This window comes from Nelusetta ayraudi, unplaced genomic scaffold (genome assembly GCF_046127955.1).
Source record: "Nelusetta ayraudi isolate G7.1 ecotype Tasmania unplaced genomic scaffold, CSIRO-AGI_Nayr_v1 ptg000106l, whole genome shotgun sequence".
Lineage (NCBI taxonomy): Eukaryota > Metazoa > Chordata > Actinopteri > Tetraodontiformes > Monacanthidae > Nelusetta > Nelusetta ayraudi.
In genome coordinates, this window is record NW_027466156.1 from 730,001 (window position 1) to 747,866 (window position 17,866).

The 17,866-nt window shown below is 46.1% G+C and overlaps 1 protein-coding gene and 1 long non-coding RNA gene across 2 annotated transcripts in view; both read right to left on the minus strand.

The window, feature by feature from the left end:
* Positions 1-17,866, minus strand: part of LOC142903095 (uncharacterized) — a 179,007-nt gene that overhangs the window by 11,417 nt on the left and 149,724 nt on the right. The window lies entirely within an intron of this gene.
* LOC142903135 (uncharacterized) overlaps positions 3,418-17,866 on the minus strand; it is a 143,995-nt gene continuing 129,546 nt past the window's right edge. The window contains exons 2-3 of the mRNA XM_076048627.1: positions 11,863-12,939; positions 3,418-3,809 (exon numbers count right to left, since the gene is read on the minus strand). Coding sequence (XP_075904742.1) covers positions 3,418-3,809; positions 11,863-12,817 — 1,347 coding nt within the window. The 5' untranslated portion in view covers positions 12,818-12,939. The remainder of the gene's footprint in view (positions 3,810-11,862; positions 12,940-17,866) is intronic.

Sequence of the window (17,866 nt, forward strand, 5' to 3'; positions counted from 1 at the left end):
GAAGCAAAGATCACCATGAACAAGTCTCAAGTCTGGCTCATCCTCACATTGGAGGCCTGTTTTTAACCAGTCGGGCTTTTGAGTGTCGAGGCAGCGACTGAAACAAGTTGAACTCAAACCGATAGAAATGCCTTAAAAGGCGTCTCTGTTCTCCAGTTGGTCTCCTGGAATTGAGGCAGCGACTGAAACCAGTCGCTCTAAATAACACGTAGGTTCAGGAAGCTGTTGCTGAACCAAGACCAGCATTAGCCAGTCTAAAACCTGCTTCATCCCTGCTTAAAAAGCTCCAGTCTGAGGCATTTTCATTCACTCAGTGCGTTTCCATGCAGAGCTTAATCGGACTAAGCAATAATTTGCTTTTCTCGTCCAATCAGAGTTCTCACCTTGTCCCCGTATACATGCAGCTGAGAAATTCAAATTATTAACGGGAACGTGTCCTCCTCCCAACACTAGAGGGTGGAGTGAGTCTTTTCAGCTGGTCAGCTGCTTTCCGTGGACATATTACATCATTACGATATGTACGTGTTACTTTACAGATAAGGTAATAAAATAATAAAACTTTATTTGTACAGCGCTAAATCACAACCAAAGGCGTTTTATACAATCAGAGAGAACCAACCGGGCCCCCGGAGCAAGCAAGATGCGACAGTGGCTGGGAAAAACTCCCCTGTGGGAAGAAACCTAGGGCAGAACCAGACTCCAGAGGGCGATCATCTGCCTATGAGTAGTTGGGGTGAACTACAAAAATAGAGGAGAGACAGAGAAAGAGAGAAAGGAGCAGAGTGAGCCTGGGTGGCAGACAGGACAGAGTGAAAAACAGATACACCAACCAGGCAAAACGGATATAAACACAAAGAATAGGAAATAATTCAAGGCTGCTGTCCATGTGGAGTGTAAGTGTCCATGCTTTGGAAGGCAAGAGCCTAGCTCGATGGACAATCTGCCGATAGGACTAGTCCAGGTCCTAAGCGTGGTGGTGGGATGAAGCGATGACAGCAAGACCCCCAGGACAGCACAATCCAGCTCCTGGCGCAGTGGTCATCACCTGCCGGGGACACAGAGACTGCGGCAGTATCATGCATATCGAGCATACTGTACAAAGCATAATGAGAGCTTGGACAGAGTGGATAGAGTAAAAGATTGATTGGGTGAGGAGAGTGATAAAGGTTCCGCCTGCACAGAGCAACGATCCCTGTAACGGGAGCGAAAGATCTCCCTCCACGGCGTAAGCCTACAGCAGCTTAACTGACAGTGGATGGAGTCTAACTATAAACTTTAAGAGAAAGGAAAGTCTTAAGTCTACTCCTAAATAAACTAACTGTGTCTGCCCCCCTCACCGAGGGTGGAAGATGATTCCAAAATAGAGGTGCCAGGTAACTGAAACACCTACCTCCTGACCTAACTCTAGAAATGATTGGGATAACTAAAAGACCTGAGTCCTCAGAGCGAAGGGCTCTTGGAGGATGATAAAGTTCAATTAGTTCCCTAATATAAGAAGGAGCCTGAGAATGAAGAGCTTTGTAAGTTAAAACTAGAATCTTAAATGCAATTCTAAATTTGACTGGCAGCCAATGCAAGGAAGCTAAAATTGGAGTAATATGCTGCCTCCTTCTAGTTCCGGTTAACAATCGTGCCGCAGAGTTTTGGATTAACTGTAATGTCCTAAGGGATGAATTTGGGCATCCTGCTAGTACTGAGTTACAGTAATCTAGCCTAGACGTAACAAAAGCATGGACTAGTGTTTCTGCGTCTTTGAAGGATGGAAGATGTTTTAAGCCCCTAGGAGTTGACTGTTACAACGCCAATTCCCCTCCATTATTTTATACAAACTGGCTAGCTTTGCAGAATACCGCGTGGTTGCAAACCAGTTTGCAGTGCACAAATCCACAGGTAAAAAAATTGTGTACAGGTTTTGCAAAGGAACGGTGTCTTCAGTTATACACACGCTCATTAAAGTGCCGACCGTGGAGGAAGCTCGTGCCGCTGCACGCCGTTTCCAGCAGAATAACAGCGGAATTACCAAAATAAAAACAAATCAGAAAAAAATCTCTTTGGTGTGCTTTTATTTACAAAGTTAAAATTCTTCTAACTTACAAAAAATATGAACGAAAAGGTAGAAATATAAATACGAACGAATACCTATTTGTTCAGGGGTGCGCAAAGCCGGAGCCCTGCATTTGCTGCGCTACCCTTTTAAAAAAGGTCTCCGTTGCGCGTTATTTTAATATGTCCATCTCTTTTAGAAGAGAAAGCATCGCCCCGGTCTCATCCTCACATTCTTATTCACGTTTGCGAGGTTGTTTCTCCGGTTTTTCGCACCGTCTGTTTTGTTAGACGATGTAGTTCTGCGGTCATGAGTCGCGAGAGGGAGACAGTCAATAGTCCGTCTAAGGCATGGCAGAGAAAGTTGAATTCTAATCGCATTATCTGGGTGTCTCAATCGGAGTTCTCAAACTCCGATCATAATCGGACTAAGGCAATAATTGTAATTTCTCTAGTAATGTAAACGCACTGAATCTCCCTTAAAACCTCACAGAAGTCACAGGCGAGGTATAGAAGAGCTTGTGAAGAACGGCTGCCGCCGCTAAAGTTAGCATTAAATTAGCCCCAAAAAAGTGATTGGCTGTGGGGAGCAGTTACAGCTCACCACTGCACCGCGTGGCTTTGCTAGGCTAATTCATTGTGACTCCGCCGAGGCCGTTCCAGTTACAACAACCTGCAAACTGTCCCCACTGCTATTCCTAAAGATTTGGCCAACACTTCTCGGTTTGCAGACGCACCATGTGACCAGCCGTCACCTGCGGTCAGCGCGTTAGACTCCTGCCAAGCGCCCGAACCGAGGGAAAAAAATAAAAAAAATAAAAAAAACACGGGAGTTGGTCTGGCGCTCGGTGGGAGTCGTGTGTTCACACTTCTGTGCAGCTGGTTCACATTTCTCTCTGTTTTTGTTTGTGTTGCTATTTCAGCGTGCTAACGTGTTCTCAAGCGGCTGCTGCTGCTGCTTGCAGAGAAAACACATTGGGCTCTCTCTCCAGTTGACTGAGGTGGCAGCTCCTTGGAAGCCGCTTGGAATGCGTGGCTCTGACCTCATACCTGCCGGGACGGTGTCCAGACTTCCTGTTTGTGTCGCCGCAAAGCCCTCTCGGCTCTGATCGTTGAGGCTAACCAACTCATTATGATACTTCACTACCTGTTGAACTCATCAGTCCCCATTTGTTTAGCCCTTGGGGGGGTCGAGGGACGAGCGTCGGTCTGTTAGCCGCGGCCTGCGCTAGCATGCTAACGATCCTAGTTAGCGTCTGAGCCTGATCCGCTCGTTAATAAAAAGTTGCCTAACGACGTAGTGCTGCTCATTTGTAATCAGCCAAGCTCTGATTAGCTAACCGTTGATTAGCCCGGTTGTCGGTTGTGTTGCGTCTATTTGTGTTGGTCGCCGAGGATAGTCACAATGATATTCACGATGATAGTCACGAGGATAGCCACGATGATAGCCACAATGATAGTCACGAGGATAGTCACGATGATAGTCACGAGGATCGTCACGATTATAGTCACGAGGATAGTCACGATGATAGTCACGATGATAGTCACGAGGATAGCCACGAGGATAGCCACGATGTTAGCCATGAGGATAGTCACGATGATAGCCACGATGATAGTCACGAGGATAGCCACAAGGATAGTCACGATGATAGTCACGATGATAGTCACGAGGATAGTCACGAGGATAGCCACGATGTTAGCCACGATGTTAGCCACGAGGATAGTCACGATGATAGTCACGATGATAGTCACGATGAGTGAAAAATCTATCGTTTTATGCACAATCAATGTCTGGTTCACAATTTAAGCTTGAGCTAGCAAGGTCTGGCAAAAACAAACAATGAAACTTGGCACTTCCAAGTCTATTAGTGTCTGAATGATGACAGAATTCCAATAGAGTCATTTAAAAAAAGCAGAATGTATGGAGACGGATCTGCAAGTTTGTCTCAGAAGTTTGCCCCAGCGTCGGAAATGAATGACAACTGGCGGAAAAAACATGAAGTAGTGAAACGCACAATGTTTGGCAGGGGAGTCGAGTCAGACAGCAGCAGCAGCAGCAGCAGAAACAGCAGCAGCAGCAGCAGCAGCAGCGAGGACGGGAAAATGGGATCAGCAATAAAAAATAAAGCAAGTAAAAAAAGAGTGGGGGCTTCAGTTAAAGACTTGTTCTGTCAAGCTGTGGTTTTGCTCTCGGCTGGAGGAATTCAGTGAGATCATGGGAGAAGTGTGAGAGCGGCTGGTTTCGCAGGCAATCGCGCTTGGACAACATATGAAGTCTGGTGCGAAAGACAAAAAAACAAGTGTTTTTAGAAAAGGTATCAGCCTCATTCATCTGCTGGTTTGACTGTTTCTACGTAATTACCAGTGTAGAGTGGAAGTCAATGATCTTAGCTAATCTGCTAACAAGGTATTCTGGGGGAAAAAACTGATCTCAGCACATAGTATTCTACATACTGTTTGGTTTAAGCTAACCTGTAAGCTAATGTCGGACAACCAGTCAACTAGTCTAAGCCTTTTCCTTTATAGCTAAAGTTAGCTGAAAAGTTGGCTAACGTTGCACTCAGTTTTATGTTTAGCTAGCTAGCTTGTTTTTTTTTCTAAAGAAACACTGAAAAATATGTCATGTGACTTCACTAAGCTACTGCAAAAAAGATGTCCTGTTTTAGCACCTCCTGCTGAAACGCTACAGCCGATTAATGTTTAAACAATGCTAAACAAACAACAGAAAACATATCTTGCACGTACACACACACACAGACACACACACAAACATACACTCAATCATTACATGGACTGTGGTTCAACCTGAGGCCACTGCAGGAGATTGATGTGACCTCAGTGGATTAGCGAGACATCGTTCCTCAGTTGGCTCTCACAGCGTCGACATCTTGACGTCATTTAAAACTTTCTCCCCATTTTGTGGCTTAATTAATAAAACACGAGTACTTTCGGGCCCTGATTTGCTAAAGGGACCAACTGATGAATAGCTGAACATTTTGGCGGCATTTTCACATCTAAAGTCTGTCAGCGGAACGCCGGTGTGTGTTGTCATTGCATGGCTAAGTGCACGCAAAGTAGCACTAGCGCAGCTGCGGAGCAAGGAAGACGGTTAACGATTGTAATGCGCCGAGGGAGAACTGAGCACTGAGCCATGTTGATCGTAACGTGCGTTCGGTAATGAGGTCCACACATCCATCAGCCACTCTGGCTGGCTTTGAATAGCAGCGGCGGCGGCTAGCTGTTAGCGCACGTTACCGCCTGTGAATTCTTCCGTCTGTCGGTCTGTCTGTCTGTCTGGCTGTTAAATCCGGTGGTCTGAGTGCCGCCGGCCCTGGACTTTGTGCTGGATGATTGGTTGGGGAGAGTTTTGGCACCGCGGCAGAGGAGGTAAGAGAAACCAGAGGGGCCGCCACCGCCACTGCCGCCGCCTCAGCGCTGCAGCCAAAAGAACAACTGGCACAAACTTGATGCTTTGACAGAGAGAGAGAGAGAGAGAGAGAGAGAGAAAAAGAGAAAGCGTCTTTCTCTGGCAACGTCACCAGACGACTTCATTGGCTGAGAAAAGGAAAAAAAATAAAACCCTCAACGTCCTTTCTTTGGCTTTGCGTAGCTGCTTTCAGCCTGATGCTAACGTCAAGGACTCACGCTTGGCGCTAACGCCAGGAGGAAACCAGACAACCGCGCATTTATAATTCTGCCCGGCGACGGTGACGCATCAACGGGAAGCTGCTTTCCTGATTTATTTCACGCCCTGTGATTTACGGGAGCCACTGCCGTACTTTGGAGCTTGTATTAGCATGTTTAGCATATTGCAACGCTATCACCAGAGCTAGCAAAAAAAAAAAGACTATTAACATTAGAGTTTCTCACTGAAGGCATCAAAAACTATGTGAGGACACTCATGGAAGTATGTGGGTAACTAGAAAAGTCTAAAATAACTCAAACATGTGAGTTATTGAACATGGTTTTTCTTTGCTGCATAATTACATATATTTTGCTTTTATTTTGAATGTCTTCAGTGTCTATGTGCAATGCAGTAAGTTGTAAAGATAAAACAATAAATGCATGAGAAGGTGTGTCCAAAAAACATCTGGCTAAAATAAGCTCCAGCTGTGCTAGCCAGGACCTGGATGCGAAAGAAGCTCCAGCTGTGCTAGCCAGGACCTGGATGCTACCAGAATGTGTTTAGCTTTAGCGCTAGCTGCTAGCTGTGCCATATCAGGGCCACATCCCTGCAGGAAATTGCATCAATAAAGTTTTGTGTTTCCAGAGGGAGAACCAGGCGCTAACGAGCATGGTAACCCACCATCTATTAAAGGTAGGATGACGCTAACGCACATAAATACCTCTGAGCACCAGCTCGGGGTGATTAGCCACCTCCTACTGTCGCAGCGTCGACACACAAAACGCACACATTAATCTGGCCATGTTTGACAACTGAAAGCTTTTCAGCACAAAGATTCCTTCAGCTGCTAGAAGCGCTTCCAGACGGCAGTGCAGCGCAGCGTAAACACGGCATTTAGCGGCGGTTCCTGTGGGAGCGTCGGCCCGGCAGCACGGAGCGGACCGGGTCGAGGAATTATACGCCAAACAAGACTTCCAGTGCAGAGGCAGTAAAAAAACGTCAGCAGTAAAAAAGAAACTGCTGCGTTCTCAGACTCAAGCTTCACGTGGTGGTATAACTGTCATTACTTTCTGGAGGTTTTCCACCTTGGAAAACTGAAGCCGCATGAACCCCAAAGCAAAAAGCAAAGCTAAACAAAGCTAAGGCATAAAGCTAGCACCAGCAGCTACCTAGCATCTCTGTTGCTACAGGCGCTAGCTAGTTTCTGAAGGGTCAAACCTTTAAGACTCAAGCACTGATACACAGAGCTTTGTATTGCCATGCTATGCGAAGCTAACCAGGCAATGCTTAACGGTGCAGGAAGTGGAAGACATGCTAGGCTGCTTTCAGGACAAGCTGAGTACAAAGTCAAGCAAACACACAAAGCCATTTACAAACACTTCAAATAAACTTTATTTATTATTTATTACAAATCTTCTGGAAAATGCCGGTTTTATTGAACTTTACTGGCCAGTTGGAACTTTCTTTGGTTTGAGTTAGTGGGTGTGGCTCCTGCGTGGGCAAATAGCTAAGCACAATAATTAGCCTGCTGTTTACAGCCTGCTGCTACAACTGAAGACCTTCCACCTTTTGAAGATGACAAGAAAAGGAGTGAGGGGTGTCTCGGTCCAGCGCACGTGTGTGGCCACGAACAGAGGTGCCCCTTGTGACATCACAAAGGGCCAGCCTCCAGACCCAGTTTGAGAAGATCAAAGGTGTTTTTTGTCCGCTCGAGTGGCAGTGGAGACATTCAGAGCTCGAGTGGCGGCTTCTCACAACCCTGTGGAGACGTTCAGAGCCGCCGGGACCACGGCAGGCTGTGATTGGCTGAGAAGCAGCCGCTCGTCACAAAGCTCCGCCATGGCTGCGAGGAGTCGAGTGCGGCGCTGAGCAGGAAGGCCTCAATTCCTCAACATGTTGTTTGCCACAAGAAGCTCCTGTTTGATTTCAGAAGAAAAAAGGAAAAGAAAATCTGCATTACTACAAAAACCGGCTGACGCTTCATTCTGTTCTTGGTTCTTGGTTCGGGCCAACCAGACCAGTTTAAAGAAGCACAAATGATTCAGACAGTGTCCAAACGCCTCGCAGATGCCCCTAGCAAGAAGAAGAGGAAGAAGAAGCAGCAGAAGAAGAGGAAGAAGAAGCAGCAGAAGAAGAAGGAGAAGGAGAAGAAGAAGAAGAGGAAGAAGAGGAAGAAGAAGAAGAAGAGGAAGAAGAAGCAGCAGAAGAAGAAGGAGAAGGAGAAGAAGAAGATGAGGAAGATTTGATTTTTTGATTTTTGAAAAATAACATTTATTTGCCACTCTCATTTCCATTAATCAATCAAACTAACTAAATAAATAATAATAATAATAATAATAATAATAATAATAATAATAATAATAATAATAATAAACTTTTATTTGTACAGCGCTAAATCACAACCAAAGGCGTCTCAAAGCGCTTTATACAATCAGAGAGAACCAACCGGGCCCCCGGAGCAAGCAAGATGCGACAACGGCTGGGAAAAACACCCCTGTGGGAAGAAACCTAGGGCAGAACCAGACTCCAGAGGGCCATCATCTGCCTATGAGTAGTTGGGGTGAACTACAAAAATAGAGGAGAGACAGAGAAAGAGAGAAAGGAGCAGAGTGAGCCAGGGTGGCAGACAGGACAGAGTGAAAAACAGATACACCAACCAGGCAAAACGGATATAAACACAAAGAATAGGAAATAATTCAAGGCTGCTGTCCATGTGGAATGTAAGTGTCCATGCTTTGGAAGGCAAGAGCATAGCTCGATGGACAATCTGCCGATAGGACAAGTCCAGGTCCTAGGCGTGGTGGTGGGATGAAGCGATGACAGCAAGACCCCCAGGACAGCACAATCCAGCTCCTGGCGCAGTGGTCATCACCTGGGACACAGAGACTGCGGCAGTATCATGCATATCGAGCATACTGTACAAAGCATAATGAGAGCTTGGACAGAGTGGATAGAGTAAAAGATTGATTGGGTGAGGAGAGTGATAAAGGCTCCGTCTGCACAGAGCAACGATCCCTGTAACGGGAGCGAAAGATCTCCCTCCACGGCGTAAGCCTACAGCAGCTTAACTGACAGTGGATGGAGTCTAACTATAAGCTTTAAGAGAAAGGAAAGTCTTAAGTCTACTCCTAAATAAACTAACTGTGTCTGCCCCCCTCACCGAGGGTGGAAGATGATTCCAAAATAAAGGTGCCAGGAAACTGAAACACCTACCTCCTGACCTAACTCTAGAAATGATTGGGATAACTAAAAGTCCAGAATCCTCAGAGCGAAGGGCTCTTGGAGGATGATAAAGTTCAATTAGTTCCCTAATATAAGAAGGAGCCTGAGAATGAAGAGCTTTGTAAGTTAAAACTAGAATCTTAAATGCAATTCTAAATTTGACTGGCAGCCAATGCAAGGAAGCTAAAATTGGAGTAATATGCTGCCTCCTTCTAGTTCCGGTTAACAATCGTGCCGCAGAGTTTTGGATTAACTGTAATGTCCTAAGGGATGAATTTGGGCATCCTGCTAGTACCAGTAATCTAGCCTAGACGTAACAAAAGCATGGATTATTTTTTCCGCATCTTTGAAGGACAAAAAACTTCGAATTTTGGCAATGTTTCTTAAGTGGAAGAAAGCTGACCTCCCTACATTCTGTATATGAGAATTAAAGGTCAGGTCCTGATCAAAAGTGACTCCTAGGTTCCGCACAGTAGAACTGGGTGTAGTACCAAATAGACCACTTTGTCCATCAAAAACTCTGTCCCTACTCTCTCGCGATCCAAATATAATGACCTCAGTTTTGTCGGTATTAAGCAACAGGAAATTCGGTGTCATCCAAGTTCTGACATCACGAAGACAAGATTCCAATTTGGCCAACTGATGAGCCTCATTTGCCTTAAAAGAAGAAGAAAGAGGAAGAAGAAGAAAAGTACAACTGTGTGTCATCTGCGTAAGAATGGAAACTGATGCTATGCTTTCTGATGATGTCACCAAGAGGTGACATGTAGATGTTGAAGAGGAGTGGCCCAAGTACAGACCCTTGAGGGACACCATGACTAACCCTCCTATGTTCTAATGAGTGATTATTAACATGAACAAACTGAAAACGGTCAGACAAGTAAGATCTAAACCAGTCCAAGGCTCGATCCTTGATGCCGATAGTATCTTCTAATCTCCTAAGAAGAATGCTGTGGTCAACTGTATCAAATGCTGCACTGAGATCTAGGAGGACCAGAACAGAGAGACCAGACCTTTGTCAGATGCACACAAGAGATCATTACTTACCTTAAGCAATGCAGTTTCAGTGCTGTGACCAACTCTGAAGCCAGACTGAAAAGCCTCAAGTAGATTGTTGTCGTTCAAGAAGTCCACAAGCTGCCTAGCAACAACTTTTTCTAAGATCTTGGAGAGAAACGGAAGGTTCGAGATTGGCCTATAATTTGAAAGCACACTCGAGTCCAAATTGGGTTTTTTGATCAGAGGCTTGATTACAGCCACCTTGAAAGCATGAGGGACAAAACCTGTTGATAGAGAGTGATTAATAATTCTAAGAATGACACAATGAAGCAATGGGGAAACCTCCTTGAGAAGCCTGGTTGGAATTGGGTCCAGAAGACTGGTGGTCGACTTAGCAGAGGAGACAAGAGAATCAAGTTCCGAGAGTCCAACTTGCTGAAAACTCCCGAAATACACACTGGGGTTGCCATGTTGAGAAAGATCTGCTATGTGACCTGTGGAAGACAAAGAAGACAAAGAAGACGAGGAATTCCCAATCTCAGTTCTGATACCTTCTACTTTTTGCTGGAAGAAGTTCAGGAAATCGTTGCTTGACAGGCCAGTAGGGACGCATGGCTCAACACAATGATGGCTCCTTGTCAGCTTAGCAACTGTGCTAAATAAAAACTTTGGGTTGTTCTTGTTAGAGTCAATAAGAGCAGAAAAGTAGGAAGTTCTACTGATACGCAGGGCCTTTTTATAGGACCTAAAGCAATCCTGCCAAGTCTTGAAGGATGAAGCTGTTTTTGACGAACGCCAAGTTCTCTCAAGCCTTCGCAAATTTTGTTTTAATTTGCGAATAGAGGAAATAAACCAAGGGGCTGATCGATCCTGCCTTTTCATACTTACCTTATAAGGGGCAAGATCATCCAATGTTGATTTCAGAATACAAGAAAAGCGATCTGTCAAGGAGTCTAGATCAAGATCAGTCAAGTGGGTGGGGGGAGAGGCCAGAAGCATGTCAAGAGGTACAAGGGCATCAAGCAGATCAGGAAGCCTCTCCTTAAATTCAGCAACAACAGAGTCCGAAATGTTTCTACTCATTATAGACCTTGCTTGGGGAATGTGATCCGCTACAATAAAGCCGAAAGTGATCAGAAAGTGGTCAGACAAAACGTCGTTTTGGGGAAAGATTGTCAGCTGCTCTACACCAAGTCCAAAAGTGAGCACAAGATCCAAAGTATGACTATGCTAATGAGTGGGTACATTCATCACTTGAAGGAAGCCTAAGGAGTCGAGGATAGATTTGAAATGAGAACTCAGACTGTCACTCTCAGTGTCGACATGGATATTAAAATCTCCAATCACTATGATCTTGTCTTTAGTCAATGCTAAAGTAGACAAAAACTCTGAAAATTCATCTAAGAAAGAAGAATATGGACCCGGGGGACGGTAGACAACAATGAATTCAACGGAATCTGCCTGCCTATCAGGTGACAACGAAATAGACATCGCTAAACTCTCAAATGAACTATAAATAGATTGAGCCTTGAGATTGACTAACAAATTGGAATTATAAATAGCTGCAATGCCACCTCCTCGACCACTATCACGAGCCTTATGAGTATTAATATGACTAGGAGGAGTGGCTTCATTAAGACTGAAATATTCATCTTGACGTAGCCATGTCTCTGTGAGGCCGAAAATATCAACACTATGTTCACTAATCAAATCATTAACTAAAACTGCCTTGGAATGTAGAGACCTAATGTTAAGAAGGCCACATTTCACCATTTTGTTTGTGGGAGACCCTGAAGCCACCTCCGACCGGGCCTCCTTATTTCTACAATCTATTTGAACTAGGTTACTATAATCGATTGGAGATTTGCACAGTATAAGAGGTTTGGAGGTGCGAGGGACCGACACAACTTCTCTTGGAAAAGACTGGCAGTGAGAGAAGCCCAGAGTAGCGTATAGGACTACAACTCTGTTGCCTGGTCTCCACCCTGGAGCGTCAGTGGAAGCTAAAATTTTAACTATATTGCTAGATAAGAGAGCTGCACCTTCCCGGGTGGGATGAATGCCATCCCTCCTAACAAGACCAGGCTTGCCCCAGAAAGGCTTCCAGTTATCTACAAAGCCCACCGAGTTATTGGGACACCACCCTGACAGCCAACGGTGAAAAGATGACATGCGGCTAAACATCTCATCGTTCCTAACATTTGGCAAGGGGCCATAGAAAACGACTTCGTCCGACATGGTCTGAGCAAATGCGCACACCGAAGCTACGTTTAACTTAGTGACCTCGGACGATTTCAGGCGTGCATCATTGAAACCACAGTGAATTACAATCCGCCTAAATCTCCGTTTATTCTTAGCCATTAACTTTAAATGCCCTTCAATATCGCCCGCCCTGGCCCCGGGGATGCACTTCACTGTGGCCGATGGCTGTCCTAGGTTAACATGCCTCACTATAGAAGAACCGATCACCAGAGTGTCAATCTCAGTCGGCGTGCTGCTGAGTGGAGCAAACTTATTCGAGACATGGACGGATGGGGCCTGGTGCTGAGAATGGTGGTGGTGCCCGGCAGGCTTGTTAAGGCTACGCTTCCTCCTGACAGTCACCCAACCGACCTTTCCCGGCTGCTCGGGAGCCGCGAAGGGAGGGGAACTAGTGGGACCTAGAGACTCCGACGCTACGCTAGCGAATGAACTCTCCGCTCCAGCTAAGCTAACCCTACTAGCTACAGGACTACTATGCTCGAAGGAGCGAAGTCGTTCCTCAAGCTGGCTAAGTCTCGCCTCAAGCGCTAACATAGTACTACATTTAATACACATCCCTGACTCGGTAATTGAGGACGAGCTAAAGCTAAGCATCTGGCAGTGTGAGCAAGAAAAGACGGGAGGAGAGAGAGGAGGGACAGAGGAGAGGTGAGAGGGAGAAGCCATGGCTTCGACTGTGCTTATGCAAACAGATAGAGATAGGTGTATTGAGAAGATACTAAATAATTTGGAGAACGATCACCTTTTAAGAGAAAACAGTCCAGTGGTTCGCTCAGTCAGAGCTCAAGCTCAGGAGCGGCGTGGCTGGCTGGCTGGCCGGCTGTGCTGTCGCCTCCTGTGTGACGCTGTCGCTGTCGACAAGCGCTAAATAAATAAATAATTTTCTTGTTTTTTTTACACATGCACGTCGCTAAAAAATAATTCCCCCTCTGTCACTGCACACAATGCACTGTTAAAAGTCCACATGTCACAGAAGAGCTCCAAGTCCCCTGCCCTCCTGTAAAACATAAAATCAATGCGTAGCCTGGACTGGATTAGCTTCTTGCCCCATCAACTATCTTCCTCTTACGGCTCAACCACACCCCCAGCTTAGCCTGGTTTAAAACAAAGTTTAAAACCTGGCCTTTCCTCTTGCTCTGGCGACTGTAGTTAAAACCAAAGATAAAAGAGTGTTTGTTAAAAACCGCCAGGCATTGGATAAAAACTCTATCTAAAAAACCAAACACGGACGACAGACGCTCACACTGATAAAAACAATGAAAAACCGTCTCTCTCTGTCCGCAGAAGGGACAGGTGTCCTCCACTGCTGGGTTCAGCACGCTGATGAAAGCGTTCACGGCTACGAAGTCGTGGAGGACGCGCCACTGAATGTCTCCATGTCTTTTGGCCACTGGGGCTTTGTAGAGAGTTCTCCACGCGGGCTTATTTCCGTAGTTCAGGTATTTCCTCCACGGCGTATCCCAACGTCCATCTAGTTTGTCTTTGTCCAAAGTTTTGATCATTGTTTGATAGAGCTTCTTTCCCATTGCGACCTCCAAGGGAACTGCTGGACAGGCTTCCAGCAGAGGGCCGCTGCAGTCGTCCAAGTCTGGGAGCAGGCCGACATGGGGGAAGCTGTCCTCTGGGTTGGGGGTCAGGGAACGTCTGCCATGCAAGCTGAGGAGGGAGTGCTCGTGTCCGGACAGCCTTCTTCTCCAATGGTCCAGCAGCTGCTTGACAACCCTCTCGGATTTTAGCCCCAGCGTAGCGGCCAAGGGGGCGGGATCTTCTAAGCCGGGACCGGTCAGCTCCACCACCTTGCCCAGCGTCGTGACCCCCTTAGCTCGGAGGGCCTTGGAGAGAGTCACTCCCCCCCAGCTAGGGTAGTCCAGCAGGGTTCCCTGAAGGACAGGCTCACGCAAGAGCCAGTACAAAGAGTCGGCCTGCTCCACGCTCTGCTTCCTCAGGAGGTTCCAAACGTTAAAAACACTCCGATAAAAACAAGGCAGAGAAACTGTGCTCATGCGAGTCGTGTCCATTAAAAACAAATAAAAATCCAGGCCCAAAAAATTAAAACGCTGCAGGATGCACCGGGCTAATGGTCTCCACAGAACATTCTTGGGGCCAGTCAGGAGCCTCAGAATAAACTGGAGTCTGAAGGCAGAACCCCTGCTGGCCAGATGAACCAAACCCTGTCCTCCCTCTTCTTTGGGGAGGAAAAGGATGCTCTGTGGAACCCAGTGCTTCCTGCCCCCCCAAAAGAAATCAATTAAAAGCCGCTGTATCTCTGCCAGGAGAGAGGCTGGAGGATCTAAAACCATTAGTCTGTGCCACAAGGAGGACGAGACCAAGTTGTTGACGATGAGGGTTCTGCCTCTGTAGGACATTTTAGGCAGCAGCCACTTCCACCATCCTAGCCTCCCCCTCACCGTCTCCAACACATTGTCCCAGTTCTTATTGTTGTGGGTCTCGTCCCCCAAGTAGATGCCCAGGTATTTAAAACCGCCAGTCTTCCACTGCAGCCCACCGGGCAACTTGAGCCTACTCCTCAGCCCCTCTCCCACCATAAGAGCCTCACTCTTCCCCCAGTTAACACGCGAAGAAGAAATAAAACCAAACTCTGTTAAAAGATTTTCTAAAACACTGATGTCATTTCGCGAGTTGATTAAAACCACCAAATCATCAGCGTAAACAGACAGTTTAAAAGACATGCAACACTGAGGGAGACACACGCCACTTAAACTCTTGAGGGAGTCTAAATGCCCTCGATTTCCTGTAGAAACAGCTAAGGACTGTAACTCCTCTACCTGTCTCTCCAGATCCCTTACGGTCCGGGTTAACTCACCTGTGGCAAAGCGAGTGAAGCTCTGGCAAAGTTGTTGGGTCTGAGTTTTCCCAAAATCCCACCATTGTTGGATGGTGGGGAAATTGGGTCTGCTCTCTCTGTGGGATAACCAAAAAAACTTAAAAGCAGTTTTAAAAGCCTGGTCATTTAAAAGAGCTGTGTTAAAATGCCAATAGGCACTATTTAAACGAATATTCTGAATAAAAAAGGAACAAGACACAAGACAATGATCGCTAAAACCAACAGGCTGGATTAATCACCTTTTAAAAATATTTAAAAGGTGATTAAAACCGTAAAAACGATCAAGTCTGGCGAGGTATAAAAATTTTTCTTTGGTATGGCTCCAAGTGTACCGTCGTCTGTTTTGATTGAAAACTCTCCACAGGTCAGACAGCTCGTGATCTTTGATGAGCTGCCTGAGCCTGTGAGACGACCCAGGGTGTGGCTCAGGATGATTCCTGTCCAGTGCGGGATCTTCGGTGCAATTAAAATCGCCGCCTAAAAACATAAAATCATCATGACAGGTTTTAAGAACATCATCAAGCTTTTTTTAAAAATGTAAGTCTCTCCAACCCTCTGGTTGGAGCATAGACATTTAAAAACACTAATTTTACATTTTCATAAAAAGCTATAACCTTTAGTAAAAACCCTTGAATGATTTCCTCAACACTAAAAGAAGCCGGTAAAAAATTCTGAGCCAATAAAATCCCAACCCCACCGCTGGCACTGGAATTATGGCTCAAAATCACCTCCCCTTTAAAATCCCTCTTCCAGTCACTGACAATGTCGTCAGTGCTGTGTGTTTCCTGAAGAAACACCACATTTAATCTTTTTAACTCCATCAATTTAAAATTAGCAGCTCTTTTAAAATCAGCCGGGCTCCATTCATGTTTAAACTCCCCATATTAAAATCACACATGAATGGAAAAATAAATAAAAACTCAGTAAAACAACACACCAGTGGCACAAAGAACAATGAAAGTAAATTAAACATCAATTTCCCCCTTGTTTAACTCTTCTCTGGCCTTTCCTATGTGCTTTCTGAGTCTGTATACTTCCTGGTCGGTGAGCACTTCTCCAAACTTCCTCGTGAGGGGCTTGGCGGAGTTGTTTGTCTCACCCCTTTCGTGTTTTCGAGGAATTGTTTCAGCAGTGCAACTGAGTAAAGTGCATCGTTATCATCTTGAGTTAAAACAAAGTCGCTCTCAACACTTGTGGCTGTTTTTCTATTTTTTTCTTTTTCTTTTACAAGTTCAGTTAATTTTCTCTTTTGTGAGTTTCAACATTTCATCATTGGACATTGCTTCATCGTCAAACTCAGACATGTCTACGGTGTCTACAGTTGCTTTATTCTTTTCTTTCTTCGTTTTCTTTTTTTCGTTTCCATCAAGTGACAAGGGGTTGGTCCCCCTTATCAGGGGGAGGCACAGATATTGGGGACGCCTCGGGGACCCCAGTCACCGCCGGCACCGGATGCCTTCCGCTCCGGGCAGGAGCGGACCAAGTGATTTTCTCTCGGCACCGCACCCAAAACACTTCATGTGTTCGGTGGTGACAAAAACCATGTACGAGAAGTTATCGATTTTGAAGGTACAGGATAGATTCAGGTCACTTGTCGTGTCTTTAAGCACCATGTACACGTGTCTCCGGTGACACACAACATGCTTGAGCTGCGGTGACTTGCAGCCTAAAGACATCATTTTTATTGGTGAAACGAGTTGGCCAAATCGCGACAGCTCTTTGGGCAGTGCCTCGTTTTTAATGAACGGCGGAGCATTGGAGATCAGTACCTTCTTGGCGGGGCTCACGAGGGGGAGAACGGGAGTGAAAGTGTCACCGATCACAACACCGCTCTCGACCACCTTGCTTACCTTGTCGGTGTCGTCAAGGAAGATAACGATCGCTCCATTCATTCGGGATGCAGACTTAACGCTGCTGTATCCCACCACCTTTCCAACGGCCAGACCCGCCTGTTCCACCGAGCACTCAACTGCCGGCACCAGTTTGATGGCGTGCCGGCGAGTGAGACGCTCGAACTCGGTAGCCGGTGTTTCCGCTACCGGCATGCTGGCTACCAGCTACGCCGGTCCTCCACCCAACCACCAACACAAAAAACACGATCTACTTACAAAACTAACACGAATTGATAAATGAAAGACTAACGCACATATATATAAAAAAAAAAGATGGAAAAAAATGAACAAAAACAGCGAAAAAACGCTCAAAGTTTCGCACTTCTCCCTCTCTTGTCAACTCCGCCACTCCTCACAGAAGAAGAAGAAGAAGAAGAAGAAGAAGAAGGAGAAGGAGAAGGAGAAGAAGAGGAAGAAGGAGAAGAAGGAGAAGAAGAACACAGTTCTATGTGTGCGTCGTCATCCAGAAACAAAGGGAGCCGGAGCTGCAGCAGATGATGGAAAGAAATTCCCAGCATTTCTCAGCAGAGTCCACACAGAATCACCTGCTGGTCGGCCGAGTACTGCAGCTTCCTGTTTGTTTGGACTGTGGCTGTAGCCCCGCCCTCTGTTTATCCATGCAAAGATCCCAGCCCAGGCCTCCCTGAAAGCTGCTTCCTGATTGGTCCTCTCTGCTCTGAGCTGGCTGGAGAGGGTTGAGGGCTTGAGCTTGTCAAGACGGCTCCTTCACTTCCTCCGCATTAGCCCGCTGCTAGCTCTCCCGTTAGCGCCCGCTAGCAGAATGTGAAGGGAAAACAGCAGCGTCCATGATTAATGGGAGTCACAGCCATACATAATTGTTCTATTGCAACGCTATCACAGGAGCTAGCAAGAAAAAGCTCCTCCTGAATCAGTTCCAGGTGCTCAGAACAACCCAGGAGCTACATGTGAATAAAACCAAGCTATCAGAAGCTCAAGCAGCGCTAGCCAGGATCTGAA